Below are 27587 nucleotides of genomic sequence, written 5' to 3'. Positions count from 1 at the left end.
AATTTGGGTCATCCCTGAAGCCTAAATGAACTGTTCTGAATGGCATTATTCATTCAAACTAACAATAATTTCCCATTTACGGTAGTCCATAGGGAACAAACTGTTTACATTTGGTTTTCTCTGCAACCATACAAACTAGAAAGGTTTGTTTAAATTGATGCTTTGATTTTGCAGCACAGTTTTGTGGCCACAGAAGGGCAGGACAGACAGGATCCTACTGCCTGGTTATATACAAGGTTTGCCGTGTTGCACTCAACCACAAAAATTTCTTTTTTATTCAAATGACAATCAAATTCAAATTACTTCAGTCATACTTGCAAGTAGCATTTTAGAACAGATTCACACCAAACTGTTTTCCTAAGACCATATGAACTACATAGTTCTCATCATTTATTTATTTGTCTCCTCATTAAATTTATCAGTCCAGCAGGGGAAGATCCATGTTTTCTCCGGAGATCATGCAAAACATACTTACATCATCATCACAGATTTTAAGAACTATGTCAAAATACTTCTAACTATCAACACTCAAAACAAAGAAGGAAACTTACCTACTACCATGAGCGTGAACTCAAATCCTCTCTTCACAGACTTTCGGTAAACTTGATTTGGAAGATTTGCAAACCCCACATATCCTTCAAGGTTCTTCTGTTGCTAAAGCAAGAGATATTTAGGAAAAGACAAAGTTAAAAGGAAAGCAAGTAATTTCTTAATTGGCTTGTATTCTTAGTTAATGAAATGTTCACTTCATTTTCACATTTGTAGAAAAGTGCTATCTACCCAACCTCTCAACAGCCCAAGCTGTCTACATTCAAGACAGTACAATGAACTGCAGCAAAAAATACAAAAAACAATTTTTTGTCTGGATGGTCAGAAAAACTGGCACAGAAACTCAGGTACACTAGGAGTATTTTGGGCAAATGCAATTGCCATATTATGCCTGCACAGTGAGCATGTGCAAACAAATTAAAACATAATTAACATTGTACCAATGCCCATTTGACACACAGGCCAGCAGTATGAATGCACCCTTCCTGTATTTACAAGTCATGGTGCTACTGCCTCAACATGAAGGGAATCAACTTGAGACCTCTGCTTCTGTGTCATTCAACTGCAGGCCTTCATTTTAAACCCAGACTTACACTAATGCAGCATGCCTTGCATAAACTCTCCATACGGGCAAAACTTCAGTTGCCTTGTACTCTGAAAAACTTACCCAAAATAGTGTCTACTGTGAAACAAGAGAAGAATTCTGGATGTTAGCCATTACTTCTTCTCACCACATTAATGAAAATGCTGGAGGTACTTAAAATGCCTCCTCCTCACTGTACTAGACCCAGCAATCTTTCAAAGCTCAGCTGTGCTACCTTTACACCACTCTTCCAGCACAATCCTACAACTGTTTGTTTATTAACACAGCAGCTTTGAGGATTGTCTTATGAGACTGGGCAATTTAGATATTTTACAAAGATTCTGAAAACACTTTCTTGAGACAACTGTCTACTAAAAGCAACACAATGCACTGCTTGTCATGGAGCAGTGATTTCAGCCTTTAGGCGTTATGTCCATGCAGAGTTGAGAGGATGTCATGTGATGGTGGTACTGCCTCAGTTTCAGTGTTTGAGAGCTGTACATACCCACACAGCTGAAGTGCTGTCTACAAGTTCAAATTCCACTGCCTAAAATTATCTTAATGAGAACAGAGGAATTCTAAAAAATAATTTGTAAAAAATTTTTCTCCTGCAGGCACTCTTGGCTCAGAACTTCTCTGTATGGGATACAGTTTGGTTAATTCAAGTTTGGTATGTGGTTGAGTCATTTCTTTTGAAATTCTTTCTTTCTAAAACTAACAGAATAAGTTCAAAGCAGTAATAAACTCAGAATTTTTAAATTAAAAATTTTTCTTTAATTAAAGCAAGGATATAAAACTATCACCTTTAAAGTATTGAATGCAAGAACTAACCTCTTGGCAATCCAACAGCACTAGTCCATAAATGGACTCTGTGTTTTAAGTCACCCAACTGATTTCTCCATTTGGCAAATAAACTATTAATAATCTCAAACAAAACTACACCATTGCAAAGACTAAGTTAGAGGCTCCAGTTTAAATACTCATAATGCAACAAATGTTATTACTTCCCTAAATGTAGGAATCTTTGTGTTGTGTCATCGAGGTACTTCTTTAAAGAAGCTTTTTGTTTCAATATAGCCTTTGGTGCAGCTATAATCTCATCTGAAAGGTTTTAAAGTATTTTAAAAATCAGCCAGGAATTTAAAATCCAAATATTTGTTTTAATTTTCCAATCTATTACTGCATGTAAGGAATGGAATTTATCACAATCTGAAACCCTGAGCTGGAGCCAATGCTTTAGAGATATTACATGACATGCAGGTCAGTGCTGTTAAAGATATTAAAGGGCTCCTTAACAGTGCAGGTCCTCAATAACCATTAAGGATGTGGAACTCCTATTCATCCTACCAGATATGAAATATCTAATCACAGTCAGGCACTCCTAATAGTTCTACTTGTCAGCCACCTGCATTTTTTAGTATCTACATATCTTTTAATGTGTGTCATGTTTACCAGAAACACCTCACTGCCTCATTAGCTAATTCTTTTGCTTAAAAGAATGGGTTTCCATATAATTCTTGTCTTGAACTAAAGTTATTTCTCTTTCCCTTTATAAAGAGATCCACACTTCAGATAGTTTTACCCCTCTGTACTTCTAGATCACTGAGTATGAAATGCTAAAAAAGAATAGATGGCAAATTTTGGGTTGTTTGCTTTATTAAGTGGGTCTAGATTAATTACACCCACAATTTTAGATAACAAAATAAAAATAGTAGTAACCAGAAAGAAGAAGATGTATCAAATGTTACATTGGGCATTAATGCTGTGTTTAATGTGAGCATTTGCCCTCAATAGGAAAAAGCCTTTTAAAAAATTGCAGCTGGATGCCAGATTCAGATTTCTGGTACACCAATTAAAATTGAAAATTTCAACATACTGGTTTTTAAATGGTTGCCTTTGTTCATAATTTGCCACTTCTAAAGAGACCAAAACAAATTAGGAATTGAGTTTCTTTAATTCCTGCAACAGCTTTTAAAAGAACTTAGTACTTTTTTTGGTAAAAAAGTTGACTTCCACTGTCTTGAACGTGGTGCCAAATGAGATCTCACATTTCTAATACTTGCAATACCTTCCCCTTGATTTTTACCCCTTCTTGATTTTCAACCAGCTGTTATCTAAGCTCAATTTTAGTTCATCTACTAAAAACCTCATGCTGCCTCTATTCCTACATTAGCTGTAAAACATCTGCATCAAGGTAATACTTACAGCTACTTTGTAAACAACACGTTTCCATCATTTTCACCATTGAAGATATCAGGAGAATACATCCAGAAGTAGTCCAGCAAAATGATGAATTTGAACCATTGCAGCAACGAGTCCATGCAGGTGCAGCCGCAATCCAGAGAGAGGAATAGGGGCAGTGTGAGAAAGAAAAGAAAAGAAAAGAAGAAAACGTTACTTACATTTGATCAAAGTAACTCTCAGTATTTTCCATCTAGTATGCTTAGGAAGCAGCATTTTAAGCAGAATCACAGAATGGTTTGGGATGGAAGGGGTATGGAGGAACATCTACTTCTAAACCCCCTGTCATGGGCATGGACACCTTCCACTAGGTCAGTCTGCTCTAAGCCCCATCAAACCTGACTTTGAACACTTCCAGGGATGGTGCATCCACAACTTCTCTGGACAATCAGTTCCAGTGCCTCACCACCCTCACAATAAACAATTTCTTGCCAATAGCTAATCTGAACCTATTCTTTGTCAGCTGAAGGCCATTTCCCCTTATCCTCTCCTGTTAAAAATCCCGCTTCACCTTTCTTGCAGGCCTCCTAAATTGTCTTTGTTAGTAACCTTAATTTAGTTTGGATTATACATAAAACAACCTAATTTCATAGTAATATACTACACAAACTCCAGCCATTTAATGATCAATACAGGCAGCTTAAACAATAGCTCTTTTTACTTCAGGTATTCAACACATTTTTGATTGCCATATGCTATCTGAACCTGTAATGGGTTCAGGCATGTTTCTTCTTCTGAGGTGTTCACTAGAATATGCAATCGCATTTCACCACACTACTACACAGCATCTTTATTTTAGTCTGGAAAAGGTACAAAGGCCAAAGCCATCATCCTCACAAATGTCTCCCAGGATTTTAAGGGGATGTGATTCTAATGTGTTTCTAAGTCACTTTACACACTCAGTGAACAGTGTCAATTCACTTCATTTGCAACACTGAGCATTAGAGCACTGCTGCAACCTTGGGCACAAGTGTCATGGTTCAACAGCCAGAAAATAAAGAACAAAGCAGGGAACACAAGCTACATGTCTGTTCAACAACATCTAACTCTGTGCATGACAAGAGGTCTACAACAGTTCCCCAACACAACACTTACAATACCTTAACTAAAAGCTGTATGACATAAAAATCCTGTTTGTCACTAAACATCTTCCCAGGCTTGAGTATTTCAATACATAGATACTAAAAAAGTTAGTAAAAAACCCCATCTTAATAGCAAATTCTAGGCCAGCAGTTAAGATGCTTCTGCATCTTAATACCTAATTTTTAATCAATCCCATAGTTCCAGAGTCTGAATTTATTTTTAGAAACTCTACACTGTGATGGAAACCGCACTTCAAAGTGTCACTGAAGTCTCCTTCTGCTTGTCTATGTAATGCAATATAAGCTTTCTGTTTCGACAGCCCCCTTCATGGTCTATCAGCACCCAGAGCCATACCAGCTCAGCACACTGGGTACACTGCTGCTGTACTCTTCAAAAAAGCAAAGCACTGCTGATCAATGCCAGTCCTTCTCTGTGCCTTGCAGAAAGGTGGCACAAGATGCTCTGGGAGGAAGCTCCCTTTGTTCTGGGAGGAAGACAGATGCATTTGCAGCAGAACTGGAGCGAGCTGTACAGCCTGGAACATAACTGATACTGCAGATCCCACAGCAGCCTCAGTACTCCAAGATTTTAGTATTAACCACCCTAAGTAATACATTACTATCAGGTATCATGCAGCACATCACTGCTTTCAACTGTGAAAGAAGAGTAACATCATCAAGCTCACTGAGTGCACACAGGGACCTCCTTCCCTGGACAAAAGCAGTACTATTTGAAATCCTATCACCCAGCAAGAACAGCCACATGGGTCACACCAAAGTTCTGCCTTCACCAGAGGCCAGAAACATACATCTAAGGTAGCACACACAGCAGAACAAACAGAGCAGTGTTTCTCTTAACACCTCAACAGTCACCAAAGATCCACCTCGCAAGCATTTAGGATGGGCTATTTCTTCACTTAAACGGCATTTGACCAATTTCTCTTCCATGCACACTCTTCTTATAATCACAAACAGCATCCACAAAAGTCCCTGCAGCAAGGACTGCCCCTGTACATTGTTAAAAGGATGAATATAATTTCAAAATTACCTCCTGTTAGCACAATAGTATCTTCATTGGAAAACAGTCCTAATCATCTAATTGCACTCAAAAGAAGCCATTTCATGTCTCTGATTGCTCCTGCTGCTCTTACATAACTCTACTCTAGCTCTGTACTCTTCTGAGGAAGCCAGGGCTAGAGCTACACACAGTGTCCGAGAGGCAAACACAGATCCAAGGTCTGATCATGTGCTATCTCTTACTCTCATCGTTTTATCAATTCCCAACATGTAATGTATTTGAATCCTTCCAAGCACTGAGCTGATGATACTGTGAACTGTACACAAGGCTTCACTCCTGAGCTCTAAAAAATGTTCACAGCTTGTCACTGAGCATACAGCACAGCAGTCCACATGTATCACTTTACAATCACCCATGATGCATTCCAGCTATCATTGTATATCAAGTATTCTAATATTTTCATCTTCTTATAGTTGTCAGCAATCTCCAATCTAACTCAGCACAAATGAAGGCAAGCAATACAATTATAAACTTGGCCTCAGATGACTTTCAGTGCATCTACTCTGTGTACTCAATGTTGCTTTAACGTACGTCTCCCTCAAGCAAAATGTCACAGCCCACATAAACCAGCTGCAGAGCTGGTGTTGTTTTTGGATCCATCATCTGAATCAATGAATTAATAGCCAGCAGCAAACTGCTCTAACTATGCAAATGAGTGAAAAGAGAAACAAGGCATCAGTGGCTTCACAAGCAGTTCTAAAGAAGATCACTGATATTAAAAAAACCCCAGTAGTTTCTCTTTAAATAAGTCTGTCATCTTCATTATTGCCCAGACACTGTAATTTACCTTTCTCCTTTATTCTGGAATGACTGTGTTCAGGAATGATAAATTTAAAGTCATTCTTCACATATTACCATCTGGACCAAAAGATGAGAGCCTCTGGCCTAAGGTCCAGTGCCTGATAAAAGAGCACACCTTATCTCTCTGACAAAAAGGAGACAGAAGTCCAAGGTGAGCTAAAGCCATTTTTTACCTCTGTGTTGAGCAACCTGAGAGTTCAGCTCACACTCAACACGGGTAAGTGCAGCTTCTATGCACTGGTAGCAACCAACAGCCTGTAGTATGATGTTATGAAAACTCTTTGAGGATTTATGACATAGCCAAACTAGCAGCAAATATTAATGAAGACAGCTGGACAGAAAATAGAAGACCAAACAGAAAAGCAGTGTGACATCAAGGAGTCACTGTCCTTTCTAATCAAAGTTGGCTTTAGTGCTTCTCAATCAAACTCACTCTAAGAAATACTTATTTTTCCTCTAGTCACTCCTAGGAAATACTGCTTTTAAAAGTACCCAGGAATATCACAGAAAACCCAAAAATTGTTGAAATCTGACCATAACACAGAGTGATATTAGAAAGGGCAGATACCCTCTGCATTTGGCATATGATAGCAATGTTTTTTGTCATCAACAATGAAAAGAAAAGCCGATCATTCTTCACGCATTTCACACAGCTGGAACCAGGAGCATCCTCTGAACATGGTATTTTTTCTACAATTTACATTTCCAATGGTGTCAATTTATTTTGGTAAGGTAACTAGATGTAGGGCAAGTTTTCTTTATATACAATTTACTTTATTCAGTTCTGTTAAAACATAAGAATCTGCACCTGCTCTAACAATGATATGAAGAATTAAAATAGTATTTTTAGAACTTTTAGCTGAATTTCTGCAAATCCTTTAGCCACAGTATTTCTATGCAATATCCTACCACCATGCTGTGAGTATGACCCGTTTGACAGTTTCTGGTTCTATGCATAACAACTGGTCTATAAGCATTGTTTACTCCTATTTCCTCCACTACCCCTGACATTGTAACTTTTTATTTTCTTCTTTCTAACACTGCTAGTTATTTGAAGTCTCCACATCAATACAGAGAAGCCTCCAAAGCTTGCAGGAAAGCCTTACCAACATCTTCAAAATCCCTTCAAATTTTCTACAGTTTATCTAACATTGCATTTTTTCAGCTTGTCAATATAGAGGCAATACATAAAACAAGTTAAGACATCTCCCCATCTTGTCCTCCCACATCTCAGAGACACAACTGCACATCTTACAACTTACAGTTTTTGTTACTGCATTCTTAAAATAGAGGCTTCAGGTAGCAGTATTTAGTGTAATAATGCTTCTACAATCCATGGGCACTCATTAAGATAATATATAGTACCTCAGCATTGACCTTTTTCTCTGCAAAAACCCTTAAAATAAACACAATCCATATTAAAAAAACAACTAACAGAAAAAAATCCAAATAACAAAGGAACAAAGTGTGGAAATAACAATATAAAAGGGAAACTCATCAGATCTATTTGCAAAGTTAAACTTAAGCTGAGCATCTATGAATACATTTGTCCTTTCACTATTCAAATGAAGTAAAAATATTTGCTGGGTCAGTAACATCTGCTGTAATCTGCATGGCAGAAGTCTAGCACTGATGTAAAGGAAATGAGCACTTCTATTCCCTCAAAGAGACATCAGCTGCAGCCTTTCTTTGCAAGACAACAACTTGGTTTCCAAGTGTGAACTGAGGGCATGGCCTACATTAGAAAAAAATAAAAAATATTTCCATAAAGGATTGAAAAAAAAAAATCCTTTCAATGCATAACCACAATTAAGAAATGAGGATCTCTTCTGGTCTCTAGCACAAGCTGAAGAAGTCAGTAAGTGCTAATTTCAAGCACTGATCCACTGAATGCACTAATTCCACTGTTCCTCAAAATCAAACTGGGCATAGTGAGTGAGCAGGTGAGGAATGAGCTTTAGGCTTCCCTCTTTTTTTCCCATATCAGACACCATCATTTGGCTAATTAAAAATAGTGCTGAAATACAGAGCAAAAGGACTCTGCACCAGAAAGAGCAAACAGCATAATCTGTCTGTAGAGCTACAGGCAGCACATCCAGGAGGAAAGCAGAAAACTCCAAAGAAAAACAAACAGGATGTTGTAGGCACACTACTAAAGCTTAAGTTCTCTAGTGAAAAAAATATGAGACTTCAGAGCCAGTGTACAATAAATATGCACAGCAGCTACAGCCAACACAGCCAGTGCTGCACTTCTTTGAGTAGCCAAAGTGCAAGAAAGCTGACAACTACAGGAAAATGAAGCCAGTTAAGCAGTAACTAATTATAGTTATAGAAGGGGCAGAGAAGGAGGAAAGCTGTCAAACTATAAAAGCAGGCCTGTATAACTAAAATATCCAGTATTAAGAAGTTCTACCCACAATGACTCTACAGAATAATTCAGGCCAGCCACACATGTTGACATTTTTTTGTAATAGTTCACCCTCCACTACAACTAGCTAGGCAATTAATTCCTTGAAAATAAAGTAAACCTTTTTTGCATTTTAGATGAAATTTTAAAGTACAAAAATACTATTTTAAAGCTGCTTGAGTGTGTATTTTCCCCTTTATTCTGGCTTTAAAAAAACCCTTAGTCTGCCTGCAGAGAGCAGCACACAAACCACCATCACACAGCAACTTGCATCCAACTGAAATGACTGACTAGAAATCACATTTGACAGTGAAGTGACCGATTATCTTCCACTCTATAAAGTCAGGGTCGAAATGAAATGGCAGCTGGGGACCTCGTGTCAGGAACAGCATCAAGCACACATCACTTGGTGCATCAATCACCACCATTAACCTCCCTAACTCTTCCTCAGTTTTGCTGTCCTTAAATGTTTTTTCCAGCACAAACACTGAACCAAGGGCTGAAGGTAAAAGATACAAAAGAAAAACAATTAAAAAACACCAACAAACCAAACCCAAGTATGGAAGATCCCTGGACACAAAGCCTCCAAGGGAAAAAAAACCACTGAACACAAACAAACAACTCCAACAAGAATGAAAACAAACTATCTGCCATTCAATTTCATATTTAACATGTCTCATGTGTATTTACCTTGTGGATATTTCCCAAAAGACATGTAAATAAAAAGTTTTAAAATAATTTTAAAACCCCCCAAAAAACCCTACCAATCAATACCAAAATGGCGGCATCTTTCAGGCAGTTTTATCTGACACTTTCATCTCCTATGACACCAACTAAACTATGGTTTTGAAAATGCCATTTTTAAGGAAATGGATATTCTCCCCCAAGTAGGTCAGTGCCTCTACATGGAGTCCATTTCGAATCTCACTTAGGACTGGAAACAGAAGGAAAAAAGCACAGTAAGTGTTGAGAAACAAACTAACATGCCTTGCCACAATGTATCATTTAGTTCCTTTGTCATGTCCTTTTTCAGTTCCTTCATGTTCACCCTAACATTGCATTTTCCTTCAAAATTTGCATACAGATGGATCAGTTAGCTGAAAGATTCAGCAGGGGATGATAAAAAAGTCCACAAAATTAAAAAAAAAAAAACAAACCCCAAGAACAAACCCAAACCAACTGATTCTCACACCAAATCTCTGGGTGAAGCAGCAGCAACAGCACAGGTATCTCATATAAACCCAAGCACAGAAACCAGCTTCCCAGGAAGAGCAGATTGCTGCAATCCAGCTGGCAGTGTTTCACCCAAGGGACTCTGAAAAAGGCATTTGCAGGTGTGCACTTTGCACCTCCTTCTGTTCAATGCCTGGAACCCCCACAGAAGTGAACTCCCCAGCAGCACATCCCATCCTGCCTCCTCATCAAGCAGCTGTAAGGATGGCAGGACAAGAAACAGCATTTTTACAGTTCCAGCCCAAAGGGTTACTATCAGATCTAGTAAAATTTCTTGAACATGTAGGTGCAGAAATGCTAATGAGAGGTGAATCACTCATGCAAAAATACTCAAGCACATTCAACATAGTCTAAATGAAGTGTGCTCCCCTTAAAGAGAGAAATGACACTATTCATCCTGATTCTTCTGTTAACGTGCACAATTCTCCTTTGAGAAGTAACTAGGGAGAAAGGCTTTTATCACACATTCCTGTACACTGGGTGCAAATCATTCCAATATGGAAGTCATCTGGTTTTCTGTATATTCATATTTTCCTACAGTAGTTTCCATGCTGAACTCCTTACCCTCTGCCATAGAGCAGCTTTCCAAAGTCCTGCTGGTTTCACCATGGCAGGTATTTTGAGCTAAAATTATAAGGCACATGTCCCTGTTCCCCCTATAACAGCATATTTTAATGATACCAAAACACAGAATTTAGGCTTTTTAATTACAATTTCCATGATATGCTGAAATAATATTTTTTTTCAATTCTTCTACTACAAGGTTCATCAAACCTTGAGAGGAGTCCATAGGGATATTATTACATTACTAATACTTGGAGAATTTTCCCTTTTAACTTTCCACACTGAGTTCTCTCTTTAGAATATAAAGAATTCTAATGAGACCAAGATGATTTAAAAAAGACCCAGGTGCTATTTCAAAGAATTATGCCAAGTCAAGTATTAAAAACCACTTCATGTGTTAAATTTAGATGTTATGAAACACAGCTGGCTGGCTGCATTGTTTTTAATTATCTTTATTTTTAAGCTAGAGAGATACCACAGAAAGATAGCTCCCATTATAATTACTGGGTAAGGAAGATAGTAAGTAAAAGTTAAGATTGTTTCCCTGTGAGTTGCAATGGCAACTGATACAAAGAATGGTCCATATCTACAGTAAAATTTACCATCCACGTTTAATAAGACTATTACAATATATAATTGATAACACTGCCATTCGTCTGTAAAATAGTTTGGCATTTTGCAATCCTAAAGATTTATGTCATTTATTCTACATCAAAGATTTAATTTTTAACTTGGTGTTTACTGCTCATGTTTTTCAAAGAGGAAGGCAACACATCTGAGAGCAACCAAATCACCAGCAGTCAAACTGCTTTGGATGACAGAACTTAAGAGGAGTGAGGAGTGAAGCCGCAGCTGGATTGCAAACCATCCCAGTGATTAACAGCACCAAAGCTGCTGATTTCTCAACTTCCCAAATCCTTTTGGTTTTGGCTTTAGGCAGGAAGCTGGCTGTGAAGAGCATGGTGTACATGGTCCAACATGTACACCAGCTGAGCAGCTATCCCGCATGATTAGCCCTGCCAAATTTTCAAGTGGGAGTTAAATCCTCTCCACACCTTGCTGCCACACCAGAGTACTCAGCAGGCAAGGTGCACAGCCAGAAACACAACTCAAAGCACAGGAAACCCAGGATCTTTCCTGATGCCCACAGCCACAAAGAACTGAAAATACCAAAAAACAGTCATGTTTACCTAGGGGGACACTGGATGCCTTGCAGGGTGATCACAAGGCCAGGGACAAGTGAAAATCATTCAGCAACCAGGTTAGAGGCCATCTATTAATACTCCTTTGCAGAAGCTGTGTCTTAATCACTATCAAAGTCTTCTTCAAATTAACTCTTGCATGTGTTTGGACAAACAACACATCAGTGACCCTTCATTGCTAATGTATATTGTATATAATAGTGTATATTACATTTGATGATCAGTATATTATAAATATACTGACATTCAAATAACTTAACTTGGTCTGCACAAAATACTGAATATTAATATGATTTTGACCTCCCCAGCTGAAAATTTCAACTGTTCAGGAATTCTAAACAGAATGAACCTCAAAACACCTTTTATAGAGTCCCTCTTGTTAAAGACATGAAAAGGAACACCACCACCCAGCTCAAAAATTAACTTGCTAAATTTGAAACTGCTGGTAAGGAAAAACTCCCTGCTGAAATTCCCAGCTTTCCTTGCCAAATTTTTATGGGGGGGGCTCATTACCCCGACCTTCTCCTCCCTTCAAGCATCTAGTCTTCAGCATTGTTTTGAAGTTGCAACATTTAGCCATTTTTTCTTTAATTGACTGAAAAGATTTTTTTTTATTCACAATCCTCAACTGTACAACAACCACATATTACGGTTTTTGCCTCAGTCTCTTTAAGGTCTTGTTCCTCATTGTTCAGTCTCTCAGATAGAAACTGCAGGTTCTTTCCACTGCTCTGAGAACTTACCGGTTTGCAGATGCCCACAGAATTGCAAATAAGAGCACTGAAGGTCAATATTTGGCACAGCTGAACAGCAGGAGGTGACTGCAAACTTCAGAACCATACTGCAGCAGTTTGCAGACCATTCTCCTCTAAGTTCTACCTCAGCTAAGGGCTACAAAAATAAAGAACACAGAAGGCAACAGGATGGCTTCCTTCCCTTTACCCATCATCAAGGGATTACTCAGACCTTGATTTCACACCATCTGGCAAAGCCTCCCAAGAAGAAACTAAGATAATCTTGAATCTCTTGGTTTGTTAATACACCTTTACTAACAACAATAAGGACATGTTTGCTCCCAGAAGCAAAGGATGGGGAGGAACAAGAGGATGTGTTTTTTTGCATCAGTCTACTTTGGAAATTTTCACTGTCCCAAATGTGAAAGCATTAAATTACATTTAATCCAGCATCTGGAACTTTGCTACAGTGCATATTGGTAAGATCACACATTCAGAAAAGCCTCTGCTGTCAGAAAGCTTCCAGAGAATTACATTTCTCCAGCAACAGCTTTCAATGCCTCAAAACCGCTTTTTTTCCTTTTCTTTTTTTTTTTTTTTCCTCCTTTTATAACAGGAAGTCAGCTAAAACTCTGATACCACCACAGTCAGGATCTGGTCATGACTACAAGACCCTCTGTACCGTGAGATTTCTGCAGTCATCATTAATGAGGGCCTCAGTTTTGCAAGGAAAAAAACTCACTCTAGAAAAGTCCTAATGCCAATATAATATTATCATAAATGTCACAGGCAATGATTCAACAGCCTGCAATAAAAAGCCTCACCTCACCCATTCAGTTATCAAGGACTGTGTGACAGGAGCTGAAACCAAAGCCATTAAACTTTGCCCACTTGTGTTTATCCTGGGGTAAGTCACCAGCTCTCACCAAGAGGAGAGTATGACACTCTCAACCATCAGCACTAATTCCTCCAACAGGATACAGTCTTCCTCCTTCCCAATCGCCACTAGCAGAGTGGAAATAAACAAGTTGTACAACGAGACCAAGTACCACATATCCCTGCTGCCTTGGGACACCACCACAGCAAGTGCCAGCCTACGTTAGGACTCATGTTTGGGTGGGAACAGCACATGGAGCTCTCCTCTCCTTGCAGCAGTGCCGGGTCACACCAGCCCAAAGCACACACTAAACCAAGGCTGCACACAGCTCTCTACTGCCCAAGTGGTCAGCTCAAGCTCCAGCTCTTGCCTCAACCCCACTTGCATTTCTTTTTTCAGGCCAACACTTCTGTGATCATATGGTATAAAAGGTTCAGGGAGCTCAACTAATAGAAAGAAAAACCATTTTGAGGAAGAAAAACAGGCAGACCCTGTGAGCTGAGCTCCATGAACTGACCCACTATTGGGCTGAAGAGGCAGCAGGGTGGGCGGAGCAGCAGAACTGCCTCCTTTCAAGCAGCTGGCCTAGATTCACCCAGGAACTGCTCCACCTATCAGTTCTGATAAGTGCACATCGAACAAGTGAGATTAGCTCACACACCCAGCTGAAAACTACTCTGCTGTAAGGTTAACTTTCCATTACATCAGCAAGCTCATCTAATCACACCACCATATGAACACACAAGTTTTCATACACTGTGTATAGAAAACACATACAATCAAGACAGGATTTTTCAACTGCAGTGCAGCTACATATCAGTCTAGGCTATAAAATCATATGGTAAGGCTCTTACAAAAGAACAAAAAGGAAAGCAGAGGACACTGCTGGGCACACTAGAATTTCCTGCACACTGTAACAGAATTACACATAAATGAAATTCAAACACTGCAATTGGCCAACACTGGAAAAGGTTTGATTTAAGCTTTATGTTAATGTTAACTTAAGTAATCTTGGCAATTTTGACTACCTCACTAGGTCAAGTTTCATTTTATTTAAAGTTCAGTATGAATTATTACAAGAATGGTCTTTTAAATGTACAAGATATAAAGCCAGGCAATATTTAATGCATTATTCTTCTAAGAATCTACCTGCCCATAATTCAGTGACAATCACTGGTAGCAGTACCAACCTTCATGCCATCTTACATTTTTATCAGCATCAACTCCAATGACCTACAATGCTTTCTCAGACAAACGTCACTCCAGAAATTCTGCCATCAAGGACTTCAGCTGCCTTTCTGAAAGGTTTCTTTGTAATAACATCACTGTATGATAGGCTGATTTCTGCATATATTGAGACTGCTTTGATTAGAATTTGATAAACTACTACTTTGTAGTTCAACATTCACCAACAATGCTGAAGAGCACACCTCATATACCTAGTTTGTATTTCTATTTTTCTGGTCATTCTCCTGTCATGCTTTACCCCACAGCACTAGAAAGAAGCCTCATATGGGGTATTTTCTACTTTAAGAGCAGACTTCTAAGGACCACTGTCATCCTCTGATCTTTTTTGTCACACAAAAGAGCAGTTTAAGTAATTTTTCTTTTCTTCAGGTCTCACATCTTTTGTGAGTATGATGCAATCTTCCCATTTAAAACCTCTGTTCTAAAAGTGTCAGACCAAAACTATGTTCTGTATCTTAATATTGATCCCTCTAGAGCTACAATGGGTCATGGGAGGAAGCAACTACCTAACATTTTAATCAATCCTCCCCCTGGCTGTAGGTCAATATCTTAAGTATTCAGATTAAAAAATAAGAAGCACACAACTATTAATAGTTTTAAGTAATAAGAGCAATAATAGTAATAAGCAAAAAAAGAAAATAAAGGCAATTAAGAAAAGCTGTATCTGGAGATGTTATTTTCAATGTTGACCAAAAAAAATTTCTAAATCTTCTGCGCCACTAAGAAATAATTCAGTTCTATTTTAGTTTAAGTGCTTCTGAATGTAACACCCAGAGTGTTCAGATATTGTTCAGCAATACTGCTTCCAAAATTATTTTCAAATGCATACTGAGCTATCACTGCGTTAAATGACAGAAATGTGGCATGAAAACAGCCACACAAAGAGCCATTTGAAAATAAGATACAGAAGTATTCTGTTCCCCATGAGTGGCTTTAAGAAGGGCTGCTGGGCAGTGACTGTGAGCAGCAGCCCTGCCAGCCCCTGAGACCAGCAGGCTCCTGTAAGGCACATCTGAGGCGTGGGATTGCACTGATGCACAAAAAGCAGAAGATTAAGTGGCTTTTGGGGGAAGGAAGTCCAGGACATACATCAGAGCAAGGTTTAGTCAGGCGTGTGTTTTACATTGCTCTAACTCAAACTCTGTCAAAAGGAAAGTGGATACATATTGGCTTCTGAAGTGCTTGTGAACCTACTGGCTACTTTTTCATTTTTAATGTAAAGTAAGGAGGCCACGGCTTACAGGAGTTTCACAGCCACATCCACACAATGAAGCCACTACCTGGTTTCACAGGGCTGCTGCATTAAAGTAAAGTTATGAAAGTAAATACTGACCTGATTGTTTCCTATTTAAAACCCCCACATAATAGAAAGGAGCCGCCTGATGACATTACAGAGTTATCCGTGTGCAGCCATTAAACCAGGGCTGAGAAAAAAAAATTGACTCATCCCTGACATACATGAAACTCACTCTAGCAAGGTGAACAGGAAATCACTGGTTTCTGTGAGCTGAGCTCCTGGCCCCTGCAGCTGAGAAATGCCTTCACCTCCTTGTGCCACCATCCCCACCTCTGCAAGACATCTACTCCACACTCTACCTTTCAAACCCTCCCAGGGAATAGTTTGCGACTGCCTACAGTTTAACACTACCCCAAATTTGAATTACTAATTTAAACGAGGCTTAACTAAACTACTTAAATGGTGCCTAAATGCTATTCTAATTACAGAGCACACATTTGCAATTAACTAGCTCATTTCAGGAGCTGGAGCACCAACTTAGAGAAAACAGAACGTCACTCATACATACATACACATCTCTGGTCTAGACAGGTTAAGTGAACAGTCTGGCAGTAAATTGAAGCTAAAAATGTGTGTCATACTACAGTCCTCTCTCCTACACCTTCTCAGAGGCAAATTTTCCTTCACTGATTTTATGCTTAAAATGAGGTTTTGAAACTGCAGCCATTGTATTTGTAAATCTTTGTTGTCTTAATGGGTATTTTAAGGTAGTAATAAAAAAACCACCACAGCAGCACTGAGTTACTAGAACTGAAGAAAATAAAGCACACAAAGTATGAGCCTGCCCCATGAAAGAGACCAAATACCACTAAGTTGACAGCCAGTTAAAGAAAAAAATTCCTCTGTGCACGTTTAGACATTTCTATGCAAGAAAATAAAGCAAAACTTCTTGTATTTTAGCTTACAAAGCAGACAAAACTGACCTTTAATTTCTGCACAAGATAAACAATCAAGTTTTTATCCATACACACAGAAACACACATGCACTGAGTACATATCTGGAGCACTGTTTTAACTGAGACCAGTTACTTGTCCTTATGGGTAAGCAGAAGAAAATACTGTGAGTTATTATCAGTGTACGGATGAGATGCACAGTTCTTGTTACATCTGCTTCAATTTCAAAATTAGTTAAGTAACAACCCTTTCTGCCATAGTAGCAAACACAGAACAGGTGATGCTCTTGGATTCCAATTCAGGTTTCAACACAGACAAGGCAGTAATTAACCTTTAGAGCAATGGCTTCTTGAAACCCACTCTCCTAAAGTAAAAAAATTCTATTTATTGATTTTTGTTATTCAAGTCAGCTTAAAAAAAATGCAGTCATCCAAAGTCAGATTGATTACCGCTCTTATGTTCCAAATCAACAGCTAAAAATGCTAGTAATCCCACAAACTAAGCAGGCATCAAGTGAAAGATACTAAACACTACACAAAAATACATCTTCCCTTATTTCCTAACCTTTCAGCAGGTAAAAAGTTTATTATATATAGAGAACCACTAGTTTAATACCTCAGTGAAAGTTCTAGACATAAATTAAATTACCATTTAGCACTGAGCAGCTATTACTACAAAAAAAAAAAAATCTCACTTCCATAAGAAGGTATGGTCTACCTTTTAAGTGCAGACACACAGCAGTGGCCCATCTAACTTGCATGGGAACTAAACCTGCATATATTACATAAACTGACATTTTTTTGGTCATGATTTAATACAGACCATAGGTATTTCTGCATATAGAAGCATTTCTTTCACTGAGCCCAACCTGAAGCCATTGTCAGTCAGAGGGAGATTACAATGGCCAGGAGAAAGCATTCAGTGAATGGGTAGTTCTGACAGTCTTCTGTTCAGCGATATTTCATCTGCAGGAGGCGGCACACAAACTGCACGCAGAAGATTCCTGAACGCTGTCTTTTCTTGGAATTACATTTGCACATAACTGGTTCAGCGTGAAGCCAGCAACTTCACGCTAAAATAAGTTTAGCTGCTTTTCCTTAAGTCGCCCATTGAAACAATCTTCGTGCATAAAGGCCCCTTTTCCCAGCCACCCTCCTCAAACACGAAGCACCCCTCCAATTTATTCTGCAAGACTGGTTCGCTAAGCGAGCAGATCAAACAGAAGCTGCTCACAAACGCGTTTCATACAGACTCCCGGGGCAGCTGCTCGAAAATTGTAATGTCTACTTTCTCTTTTTTACGAACGACCGGCCGAGGACCCCTCGGGCTGCAGGGGCACACGGGCTGGGCCGGCGGGGCAGCGCGGGCGGGCCACTAAAATCCAGACCCAAGCGAGATACACCCCCCAAAAAAATGCTCAAGAGAAGAAAAAAAAAAAAAAAAAGGAAAAAAAAAGGAAAAAAAAAAGGGGAGAAAAAAGGGCAGGAGAAGGCAGCAAGCGAGGCGGGCAGGCGGCTGGCGGGCTCCCGCTGCTGCCACACACGCTCCCACCCGCGCACGGGCGCCCCCTTCCTTCCTTCCCCCTCCTCCCGCGATTCCAGTCCCACCCGCTCCTCTCCCGCATATTTGAAAGGCTGCTTTAATTCCTGCAGCAGCAAATTCCTCCCTCCCAAATTTGGGCGCAAAAGGAAAAAAAGGGGAGGAGGGAGCGGGATGGAGGGGGAAGGGGAGAAAAGCTAGGGAGAAGAAATATCTCCGGCATTCTCGCCGCCCGGCTCCCCAAGCCCCGCGCAGGCATTATACAATTTCGGCGAGGCAGGAAGTGACTGGGGGGGTGGGGGGGAGAGGCGGCGGCGAGGGGGGCTGGAGCCGCATCTGAGGAGGAGGACGAGGAAGGCGGGGGGCGGCCAAAGGGACGGGGGGCCCCGCGGCGGGGCCGCTGGGATGGGAGCCTCGGCGGTGCCCGCTGTATTCCCCCCTCCCCGCGCCGCCTCTCAGCCCACCCATCGCGGAGACCCCACGGCCGTAGGCTCACACTGTCACGGCCCCCCCGCCACGCCTCGGCCCCGGGCTGGAGACTCACCCATGGCGCTGGCCGGCGGCGGTGCGGCTGCCGCTGCTGACGCTGAGCTCCGGCTGGCTGCTCGTCCTCCCGCCCTGCCTCCCTCAGCCGCGGCGGCACCGAGCGGGCCACCCCCTCCCCGAGCGCCTCCCGCCAGCCAACCCGGCGGCGATTCTCCAACGCCCCCTACGCCGATTCCGCCGAGGGGCCGCGGCCCTTCCGCACACGGCGCCTACGCGCTCCCGCGGCCGGACGGACTTAGCGGCTCCGCTCCCGCCGCCGCCTCTGCCTGCTCCTCCTCCTTCTCCCTCGCCGCCTCCACCCAGCTCCTCACACGCTCCCCGCCCGCCTCCCCGAGCACACAGCGGCTTCCGGCTCAGCCCCTCCGCCCGGCGCTGTCCCCACGTCTCTCGCCCGCCCCTCCCAGCCCGGGGTCAGTCACGCTGTTATTTCCTCTCGCGCCGCGCCGGAGAAGAGAGGGAGCGCTCGGAGGCCATTTTGGAACCGGGCGCACGCTGCGGGAGCGCGCAGGCCGCACGGCGGGCTCTGCCCGGATCAAAGATGTCCGCCGGGCTTGACGCGCGGGGCGAGGCGGTCGCACCGCCCCCGTCTTGCGCCGGGACCATGCTCGGAGCGGCGCCGCTCCGTGCGCGCCTGGCGGGGCCCGGGGCGGGCCAGGCCGGGGCCCCCGCGCCGCCCGCGGCCGCCCACACAGGTGGCGTAAGGAAAGGCCGGCGGGAGAGCGGCACCGGCATGGGCAGAGCGAGCGAGGCCCTCAGCCGCGCTTAGCCCCGGGGAGCCCGGGACTGCGGCACTGCGGCGATCGACTCGCTGCTTCCCCCACATAGACATGATTGGATGCCCAGGTCCCCCGTAATGAATGAGGACACAGTGAGAAAACACCAAAACACAACCAAAGCATTTGAATGCAGCTGTTGGCAGGCGCTAGGTAACATTTTTCTAGGGGGCCGAAGGGATGCTTGGGTGCCCTGGGAATCCCAGTGCCAAGCCCTGCGCCTGGGCTGCTCTGTCCTGTACGTCCCTGGGAGCCTGCATTGGCTGCTCGGAAATGCTGCTGCCAGCCGAGAGAAACGTCCACTGCAGTGCAGAAGTGAAAACATGGATTCCAAGAGAGGCAGAAACATGCCTTTTGCCTTTGCTATTCCAATAGAGCTCTCAACGTTGTGTTTCCATTTTACTTTTTGGACAGGTATCTATCCAAAGGTTCCAAGAGCCTTTTAAAATCTAGGATATTTATGCCCAAACTGGAATACTGGAGAGCTGTATTTATGATGTGTGATTTGAAACTTAGCATACTTTCTTTTGTGTCGGAGATTTTCAAGTATGGTTCGTTCCTGGCCTTTTCTTTCACATAAGGCACGGTGTATTTCTCTTATGAGGAAAGGTGGTTAGCAAAAAGGTAAAAATACGTTAATTTACTGTTTATTATATAATTTGTTGCTGTCATTATTAAAATTAAATCTTAACATCATGCCCTGGTACTGGGAGGATGAAAATAGCAATTTTCACTTCAGCAGCAAAAGGAAATTTTTCAATAATGCAATATTTCTGTATGCACTCATAGCCAGGCAGGAGCAACAATGAAGACACAAAGTTTGCCTTTGTTTCTCACAGAGTTCCATCCAATTCTTTCCTGTCTAGTGTATTTTTTTTTTGCCCATTCGATAAACAAATACTTTTTATGACAATGAGGAAAATGCATAATCTTTTCAGAAAGGTATGCAGCCCTTCACAATGTGGTTCAGCACTCTTTAAAGAACTGGAAATGTTACAATATGCTGTGGTTCTTGGGTGCCCAAGGGAAAGAGATTTTTATTATCATTGGTCACAGGACTGCCAAATGTTATCTCATAAATCCATGTCTTTCACAATGGGTGAGGTAAGAAATAACCTTTCTTTCATTCTGGTTGGTTTAGGTGGTAATGTCCATGGGAATGAGATAGAGCTACATTGCTTTTGTGGTTATTCGAGTACCAAAGAGAGACATTTTACACCACAGAAGTTGTTCACTGAATGCAAAATATGGTCCCCACAGCTCTCCCATAAAAATACATTGTGGGAAAACAAACAGTACGAATAATATTTGTTTTCTCTCTTGTAGTAAGGGCTTCACACTCCTTAAAAATATTTATCTTGGTTTTCAGATATGTAATGTTGAGAAAATAGCATGTGGGGATAACTGATGGGGATATCTTCAAGTAGGAAATAATGACTTTGGGGAATTCCCTTTTAAGTAAAACATTACTTTGTATTGATTGTTGAAAAAACAAAAGTGAGCTTGCACCTTTGAAACCTTCTGCAAAACTGGCACAGGGTTAATGAGGAAGCAAGATGCAAGCCAATGGGTTTTATGTGAGGTTAATGTCCCATTTTTCTGGGTTGTGAATAGCAGTGTGGGGGGTGTCTCTTTTCATACAGCAATTCACAGGCTTCGGAAGATTCTGCAAAATTGTGTTCATTTTGAGAAACAAAGCAAATGCAAATGGGTCCCTGAGGTTTGAAAAATACTGTGTTCTGTGTACAATATAATAAAAGCCAAACTTTTTCCATTCCTGTAGTGATCTGCTGCTCCTCTTCAAAAGCAAAGCCTTCATTAAATATGTCATTGAATTTTAAAAAATTGAACTCAAGTAAATTTCAGGATTCTGTCGATTGTGGTTATTTGATTCAAATATTGAAGGTACAATTTTGTGACTGCTTTTTTTGAAATTAATAAAAAGCTTTGCAAAATTAAATGCCATAACTCAACCCCCATCTCTGTCCCTCTTGTCCTCAGATACAGAAACAAAAACCACTCACCACATTTAGAAAGTCTACTAACTAAGGTTGCCTCCAGGTTGATTCCCAACCAGCCTAGCCAGTTTCAGTCTCTCCTTACCACTGAGACATAGGAAGACTGTTTTGTTTTTGTGTTTCTTTTAATGCAAGCAGATGTGACTCACTGGGTGAATTTGCACACAGCATTAGCTCCAGCATGAGATGTGGTGGAATAACTGCACTTGTAGTCTGCTGACTTGCTCCTGCATGGCAACTCCAGTCCCTCCTGGGTTTGTAGGGCACATGGTGCATCTCCAGACTGAATCATGCTTGCTCAGTCAGTCCAAAGTATGCAGCATCCTTTGGAGCTGCTGTGCAAGTGTGACAGATCTTTGTGGACCAAGCAATGTCTTGCTGAAACAACAGTTTTTTTACAGCAATGGGGTGAAGTCCCAAATTCCTGCTCCTGTCTACAGTCTAACTCTTGCAAGGTAGGAGGCTGAGGATACTCAGTGGGGAATAATGAGCACAGCTTCCTCCTTCAAACCCATCCTTAAATTTCAGATTTGGAATAATGCCTACCAGCATCTTGACCACTCTTTAACCCCTGCTTGTCATGTTGGCCAGAAGTGTCTCTTGTCCTTGTACTGTGTTGCCTCTTGGACGCCTGTTGCCCCTTGCATTGGATGATCTCTTTGTAAATGCTGCCATTTTGCTTTGTTCTCTAGCACAAGAAACAGCAGTAACACAAATGCTAACAGTAATGTGAGGCATCAGGTGTCACATCTGTCTTGTCCCTCGACCCTGTCCTTTGGGAACATACCAAGTCAGTACGGTCATTTGCCTGAATAAATGTTTCCAAGGTCAGTCCTGTATTTATGGCACGTTTCTGTTCTCAGAGGAGGAGGGCTGTCATGAAACAACCTTTGCAAACTCACAAGCAGCACAGTAACCAGCCAGAGGGATGGAGCACCTCCCCTGCTGAGAGAATTGGGTTTTTTCAGCCTGGAGAAGAGAAGGCTTCAGGGTGACTTGATTGTAGCCTTCAGTACATGAAAGGAGCCTACAAGGAAGAAGATGCACTTTTCACTGGAGCATGGGGGAATGGCTTCAAACTGAAACTAGGTTTAGATTAGATCTACGGAAAAAATTATTTTCTGTGAGAGTGGTGAGGTTCTGGAACAGGCTGCCCAGGGGAATTGTGGCCGCCCCATCCCTGGAAGTGTTCAAAGCCAGATCAGATGGGGTTCTGAGCTATCCAGGCTAGTGGAAGATGTCCCTGTTCAGGGAATGCAGTTTAGAACTAGATGATCTTTAAAATCCTCTTCTAACCCAGGCCAGTCTATTATTCTATCCTGTCATTACTGCTGCATCATCACTGGCGTCTTTGGCTGCCCCCTATAAGATTATTCTGCAGATACGCAAATAAAGCAAGATAAAATGTTCACCTCTTGCCCCCCTTTTATGTTTTCCTATTTGCTTTTTTTAAAAAGTGCTCTGCAGCAATAGGAAAGAGCCACATTCACCAGCAAGTGAATGCTGTAAAAGTTATGAACACAGGCTTCTGTTGAACAATTGCTACAGGAAAAATACAGCATCTCTTGTTTTGTAGTGTGTTTACTGTATCGTCCTGGTATACATCCATTACTTCAATTATCTAAAGAAAGAGGCTTTGATAGATTACGACCCAATGATGTGATCCTTGTGAGAGGCACACACATGCACTTATTGTTTAAGGTAGAAAATGGTTGCTTTGTGTAGTTCTAGTGGTGTAGCAGGGAATATAGCTCAGCAGAAGCAGGAAGGCAGCCTAACCCTTAGCCCCACACTCACACTAACAACTATTACTTCCTTAAGTGAGGTGAGACACAGCCTTCATGGCAGTTTCCTTCATCCATGTGAAAGACTCCTGTCTTGGGAGACATAGCAGGTTTCCAGTAGTGTTAAGCTATTTGAAAAATGCACCATCTAATGTATTGTTTGTACAAGAGTCACAGATGCAAGCTGGTGAGCTGACAGATTGAAAAATACATTTCCTACTCCAGGGAATCAGAGCCTTGAGCAAAGGCCCCTCTCACCCTTCCACCCCTCCGCTTGCAGGCAGCAGCAGCTGCTGCTGGTGTGACCAACAGCAAGGCAATGGTGTGTGCCACGTGTCCTGTAATTCCTGTTCTCCCTTTGATTATCTGTTAATAAGTAAACCCCACTGGGGCTGGGCAGGTCTGGGTAGATCCTTGGGAGGCTTTCCCTGTAGCCAGCTGTGCAATTGTTCAGAGCAGCGCTGCAGCTGAGCGGGCTGAGGGCTGCTGTGTCTGAGCAGGGCACAGAGGAGGGGCTGCTCAGGCTGCCACTGCTGAGAGACCCAGGCCTTCGGGCAGCTGGGCTCGCTGCCTCTTTACATTAGCAACTGCTTCCTAGCCTGGAATAAGGTGCTGCTATCACACTCTGCATATTAGATTAGGGGGGAAAAATACTTAGACATGCAATGCAATGTGACACTTTATTGCCTTTTTTTTTTTAATTTCAGGAAAGGAGTTATGCTTTCCCAAAGAAAAGGGTTTTTTTCTTAAAATGAATTAATGAGCTAAAAATTAATTTCCTGCATGAACCTAGACAGTGGGTTTTTTTCAAATTACAGAAGAAAAATATTAGATAATAAATCAAATATTGCAGAATTAATTAAAACATCAATTCTGTATGTACAGTAGTCAGCTATTTATTCTCTTTACTCATATCAGGACATTGTTTCTATAAAAAGTAAAGCGAATGACAGGTTCTGATGGGAAACAAGTACTATGTACCCTGTGCCACTGGCCCCAGCAGTCTGGCTTTATGTTTTGCAGTTGTCACCTTTTGATTAAAGGACATCTGTATCAGCCTAGGAGCATTGAATCAAGCTTTATCTTTGCACATACTAAAGCAGCAGTACATCTAGTACTTGACACTAGACTTGAGGTAGCAGTGTGCACATCGAGGCCTTGGGTAGAAATGCTGAACAGCTGAAGCCAAGTGTTGCAGATTGTGCCACTTACTGGCATTTTAATCACTTTGTCATTTCATTCTGTTTCCTTTACCTGTAAAAATGAGACTGTAGATTCTGTTATAGTTACCGCCATGCCTACAATCTGGAATCCTCTCCAAGTTCATTCTGAAGTGATGAGTCTCTCCCTTTGTGCCTCAGGTTGGACCAGCCTGGACTCTGCTCCCTCTGGGTAGGCAGGTCCTGAGTCCACCAGTGCACTTAGCCACTGTGCCACTGTGCTTACTTAGCACGTGATGTGGCTCCCAGATCTGGCCTTGGAGGCTGCACCTGGCACTTCAATGAATTGATTAAACAAAAGTAATTGCTTGGCACGACCTTTAGGAGTGAAGGATTTCACACAGAATAGGACTCGTACCACCACTCCTGTCTAATCTACCACACAAATGCGTGTCATTTATCCAACGTAGTCAGACCATCCTTCCTGGGTTTTCTGAGTAGCTGCTGTGTATGAAAAAAATTATTGGTGTCTCGGCACCAGAGCATCAACCCTACAAAACCTCCTGAAAGTCACTTTTCAGACACTCAGTTGCAAATTTCAGGTACTCCTTATGCATGTGATCTCTAGGTTCCAGCCTAAACCCAGCTGTTAAACCCCTGGGCTAGAATCAATGAACAGAAGCTTTTATAGGTCACTGCTTGGTTTTGTCTCCTGCTTTTGTCAGAGGATGACTTATTTGTACCTGTCTTTTGGGCTTTGCTGATAGTTTATTTAGTGACAGTCATTAAGCTGAACACACCTATGCATATAGCTCCAGTTAATCCAGTAGAGGTACTCACTTGTCTTTTGCAACAAAAGCTGACATGAAATACTTAGCAGTAAGTAAAAAGCAAACTCTTTTTTATTTTTTACTTAAACCATGTGTGACAGTTGGCATCTGATTACATGTAGGCCTGACTGAATGCTACTGCCATGGGTGATAGTAGGAATTTTGCAATTTAAGGTTTATTCAAGCTTGAACAGTCAAAGCTCACTATTAACAGAAAAAAATCTCAAAACTATATTTTGTAAGAAAACTACAAACTGATAAAATATTAATATAACATTATAGAAATACTCAAAATACATTACGGTTCAATCCACTTAGTTAAATTATTGGTGCATAATGTGGAAAAAACCCTAGAAACATAGAACAAGGAAAATGCTGCAACTTAATTCAGATTACTTCTTTCTGTTTATATTCTGAATTGCAACATTCTGAAATTCTATTTTACATAAGGAGAAAAATACTGAGTGATTTTTCTATGATGACTGAGCAATACTAGAAATAGAGCACAGTTCTGAAAGAATCCGTTACATAGACATTTGGGATTCATAATGGGAGATAATGGTCTTTTTGATGATGAATACACTATATAAGCCAAGAATATTTCAAGAGCTTGTTTCAAAGTAGATCCATTAGCATAACCCAAAACTTATCCTTATTCTTCCAGATAAGGAAAGTTCTTGTGTTGTTGCAATAACAGAAAGTTGGCATGTTAGAGAGTTTTTGAAGAAATTATGTGCTTGTTACAGAGCCAGACTTCAGACATACTCCTTGCAGTGTAAATTTTAATGCAAAGCACATAATCTGCATGGAAGTGTGGAAAAATAAGGGTTGGGGTTATTTACATAATATCATAAATATATGTTTTTGAAACAGCTTCTGGGTCATGCACTCATTAAGTGTCCTTCTTGGATAAACTGGCAGCATGGACTCTTCCTGCACAGGATGTTTCTAAATTCCTTGCCAACGCTTTTTTTTTCCTTTCCCCTTAACAGCCCGATGTAATGCCCAAAGTTCTGTAAAAACTGTGGTAAAAAAAACGGTCAAATATATGGGAAGCTTATACTGTTTGGTTTTAAATTGATAGCACTTTTTGGTAGTTAATCTTGTGCTCATGGAGGGCTTGGGAATGCTTCTGTTATATAATAAACTAAATAAAAGATAGATAGATAGATAGATAGATAGATAGATAGACTGACCAGAAATGCTTAGATGTATGACTTCATGTTTTATGAATTCAGTAGTATTTGTAATGGCCATGCCTGTCTTCAGATATTACTCACTTGGACCAAAGATACTGTGATAGAAATCGTCTATTGGACTGACATGTACATGCCAGCTCCTGTGTGTTCTTTATTTCCTTAAAATACCTAGCTGGAAAATTGAATGTTATTGAAAGAGGGTTCAGTTGTGTAGGAAGCAGATACTTGTCCACATTACCTTTCTTTAAAAAGTGTTTTGCCTGCTTTATTGCATAAAAAATGCAGTATTGTTCTACCTGTAGTGTATTGTTAAGCAGCTTGTGCAATTACTGTTGAGTTGGCTAGCTGGTTCAAAAATGTAGTGTATTTCATTCCAGTTTGTGAGCCAGTGATCTCCCATTTTATATCAATTTATTTCTTGGTGGTTTTTCTAGTTTATTGTATTTATCTCAACTATTTAAAATGTCTGCAAATGTCCCCATGGTAATGGAATTCACTTGGCAGCACTGTATAGTTATATGAATCACTACAAGACAGTAAATAAATTATTTAAGGCATAACTAAATACCAAATGGAAGTCAATAGGTTTGGAAACAGCAGAAAGAGTTTATTGTGAAGATACCTCAACACCACTAATATTTTTTTCCTGGAAACCCCTACTTCTTGAAAGAGTTGGTTTGGACCGACTTGAATATTTATCCTGATGTTTTGGGACATGTCCCCCAAAAGAAAAGCTTTCCCTGCAGATGGATGAATCACCCCATAGCTCTGTTGTACCTGAGTCCAGACAGCACAGCTGGAATGTGGATCACTTGATTTTGGGGTCATGCATCTATTAGTGCTCTGGTCAGCCCATCATGGACAAATAGAGAAGTAATCCTTCAGAAAGGTTCTTAGCTTGAGCCTGTGCCTCTGACAGAAAGCAGGCTAAAGCAGTGTTTATGGACT

The 27587-nt window shown here is 41.1% G+C and overlaps 2 protein-coding genes across 2 annotated transcripts in view; one reads left to right on the top strand and one right to left on the bottom strand.

Annotated features, from left to right (window-relative positions):
- SEPTIN7 (septin 7) overlaps positions 1-18797 on the bottom strand; it is a 78429-nt gene extending 59632 nt beyond the window's left edge. Inside the window, 4 exon segments of the mRNA XM_054274069.1 lie at positions 552-725; positions 12484-12631; positions 18039-18164; positions 18594-18797. Of these exon segments, the coding sequence (XP_054130044.1) occupies positions 552-725; positions 12484-12631; positions 18039-18164; positions 18594-18797 (652 nt within the window).
- On the top strand, positions 570-19430 carry LOC128935617 (uncharacterized). The gene is made up of 2 exons (XM_054274068.1): positions 570-650; positions 18868-19430. The coding sequence occupies exon 2, from the start codon at positions 18876-18878 to the stop codon at positions 19428-19430; it is 555 nt and encodes a 184-aa protein (XP_054130043.1). The 5' UTR covers positions 570-650; positions 18868-18875.
- Positions 19431-27587: the final 8157 nt, after the last annotated feature.

This window comes from Melozone crissalis, unplaced genomic scaffold (assembly GCF_028551555.1).
Source record: "Melozone crissalis strain CALT ecotype California unplaced genomic scaffold, PUWL_Pcris_2 ptg000016l_1, whole genome shotgun sequence".
NCBI lineage: Eukaryota > Metazoa > Chordata > Aves > Passeriformes > Passerellidae > Melozone > Melozone crissalis.
The sequence above is the reverse complement of the archived record's forward strand: the minus strand, read 5'-3'. Positions and strand labels throughout refer to the sequence as shown.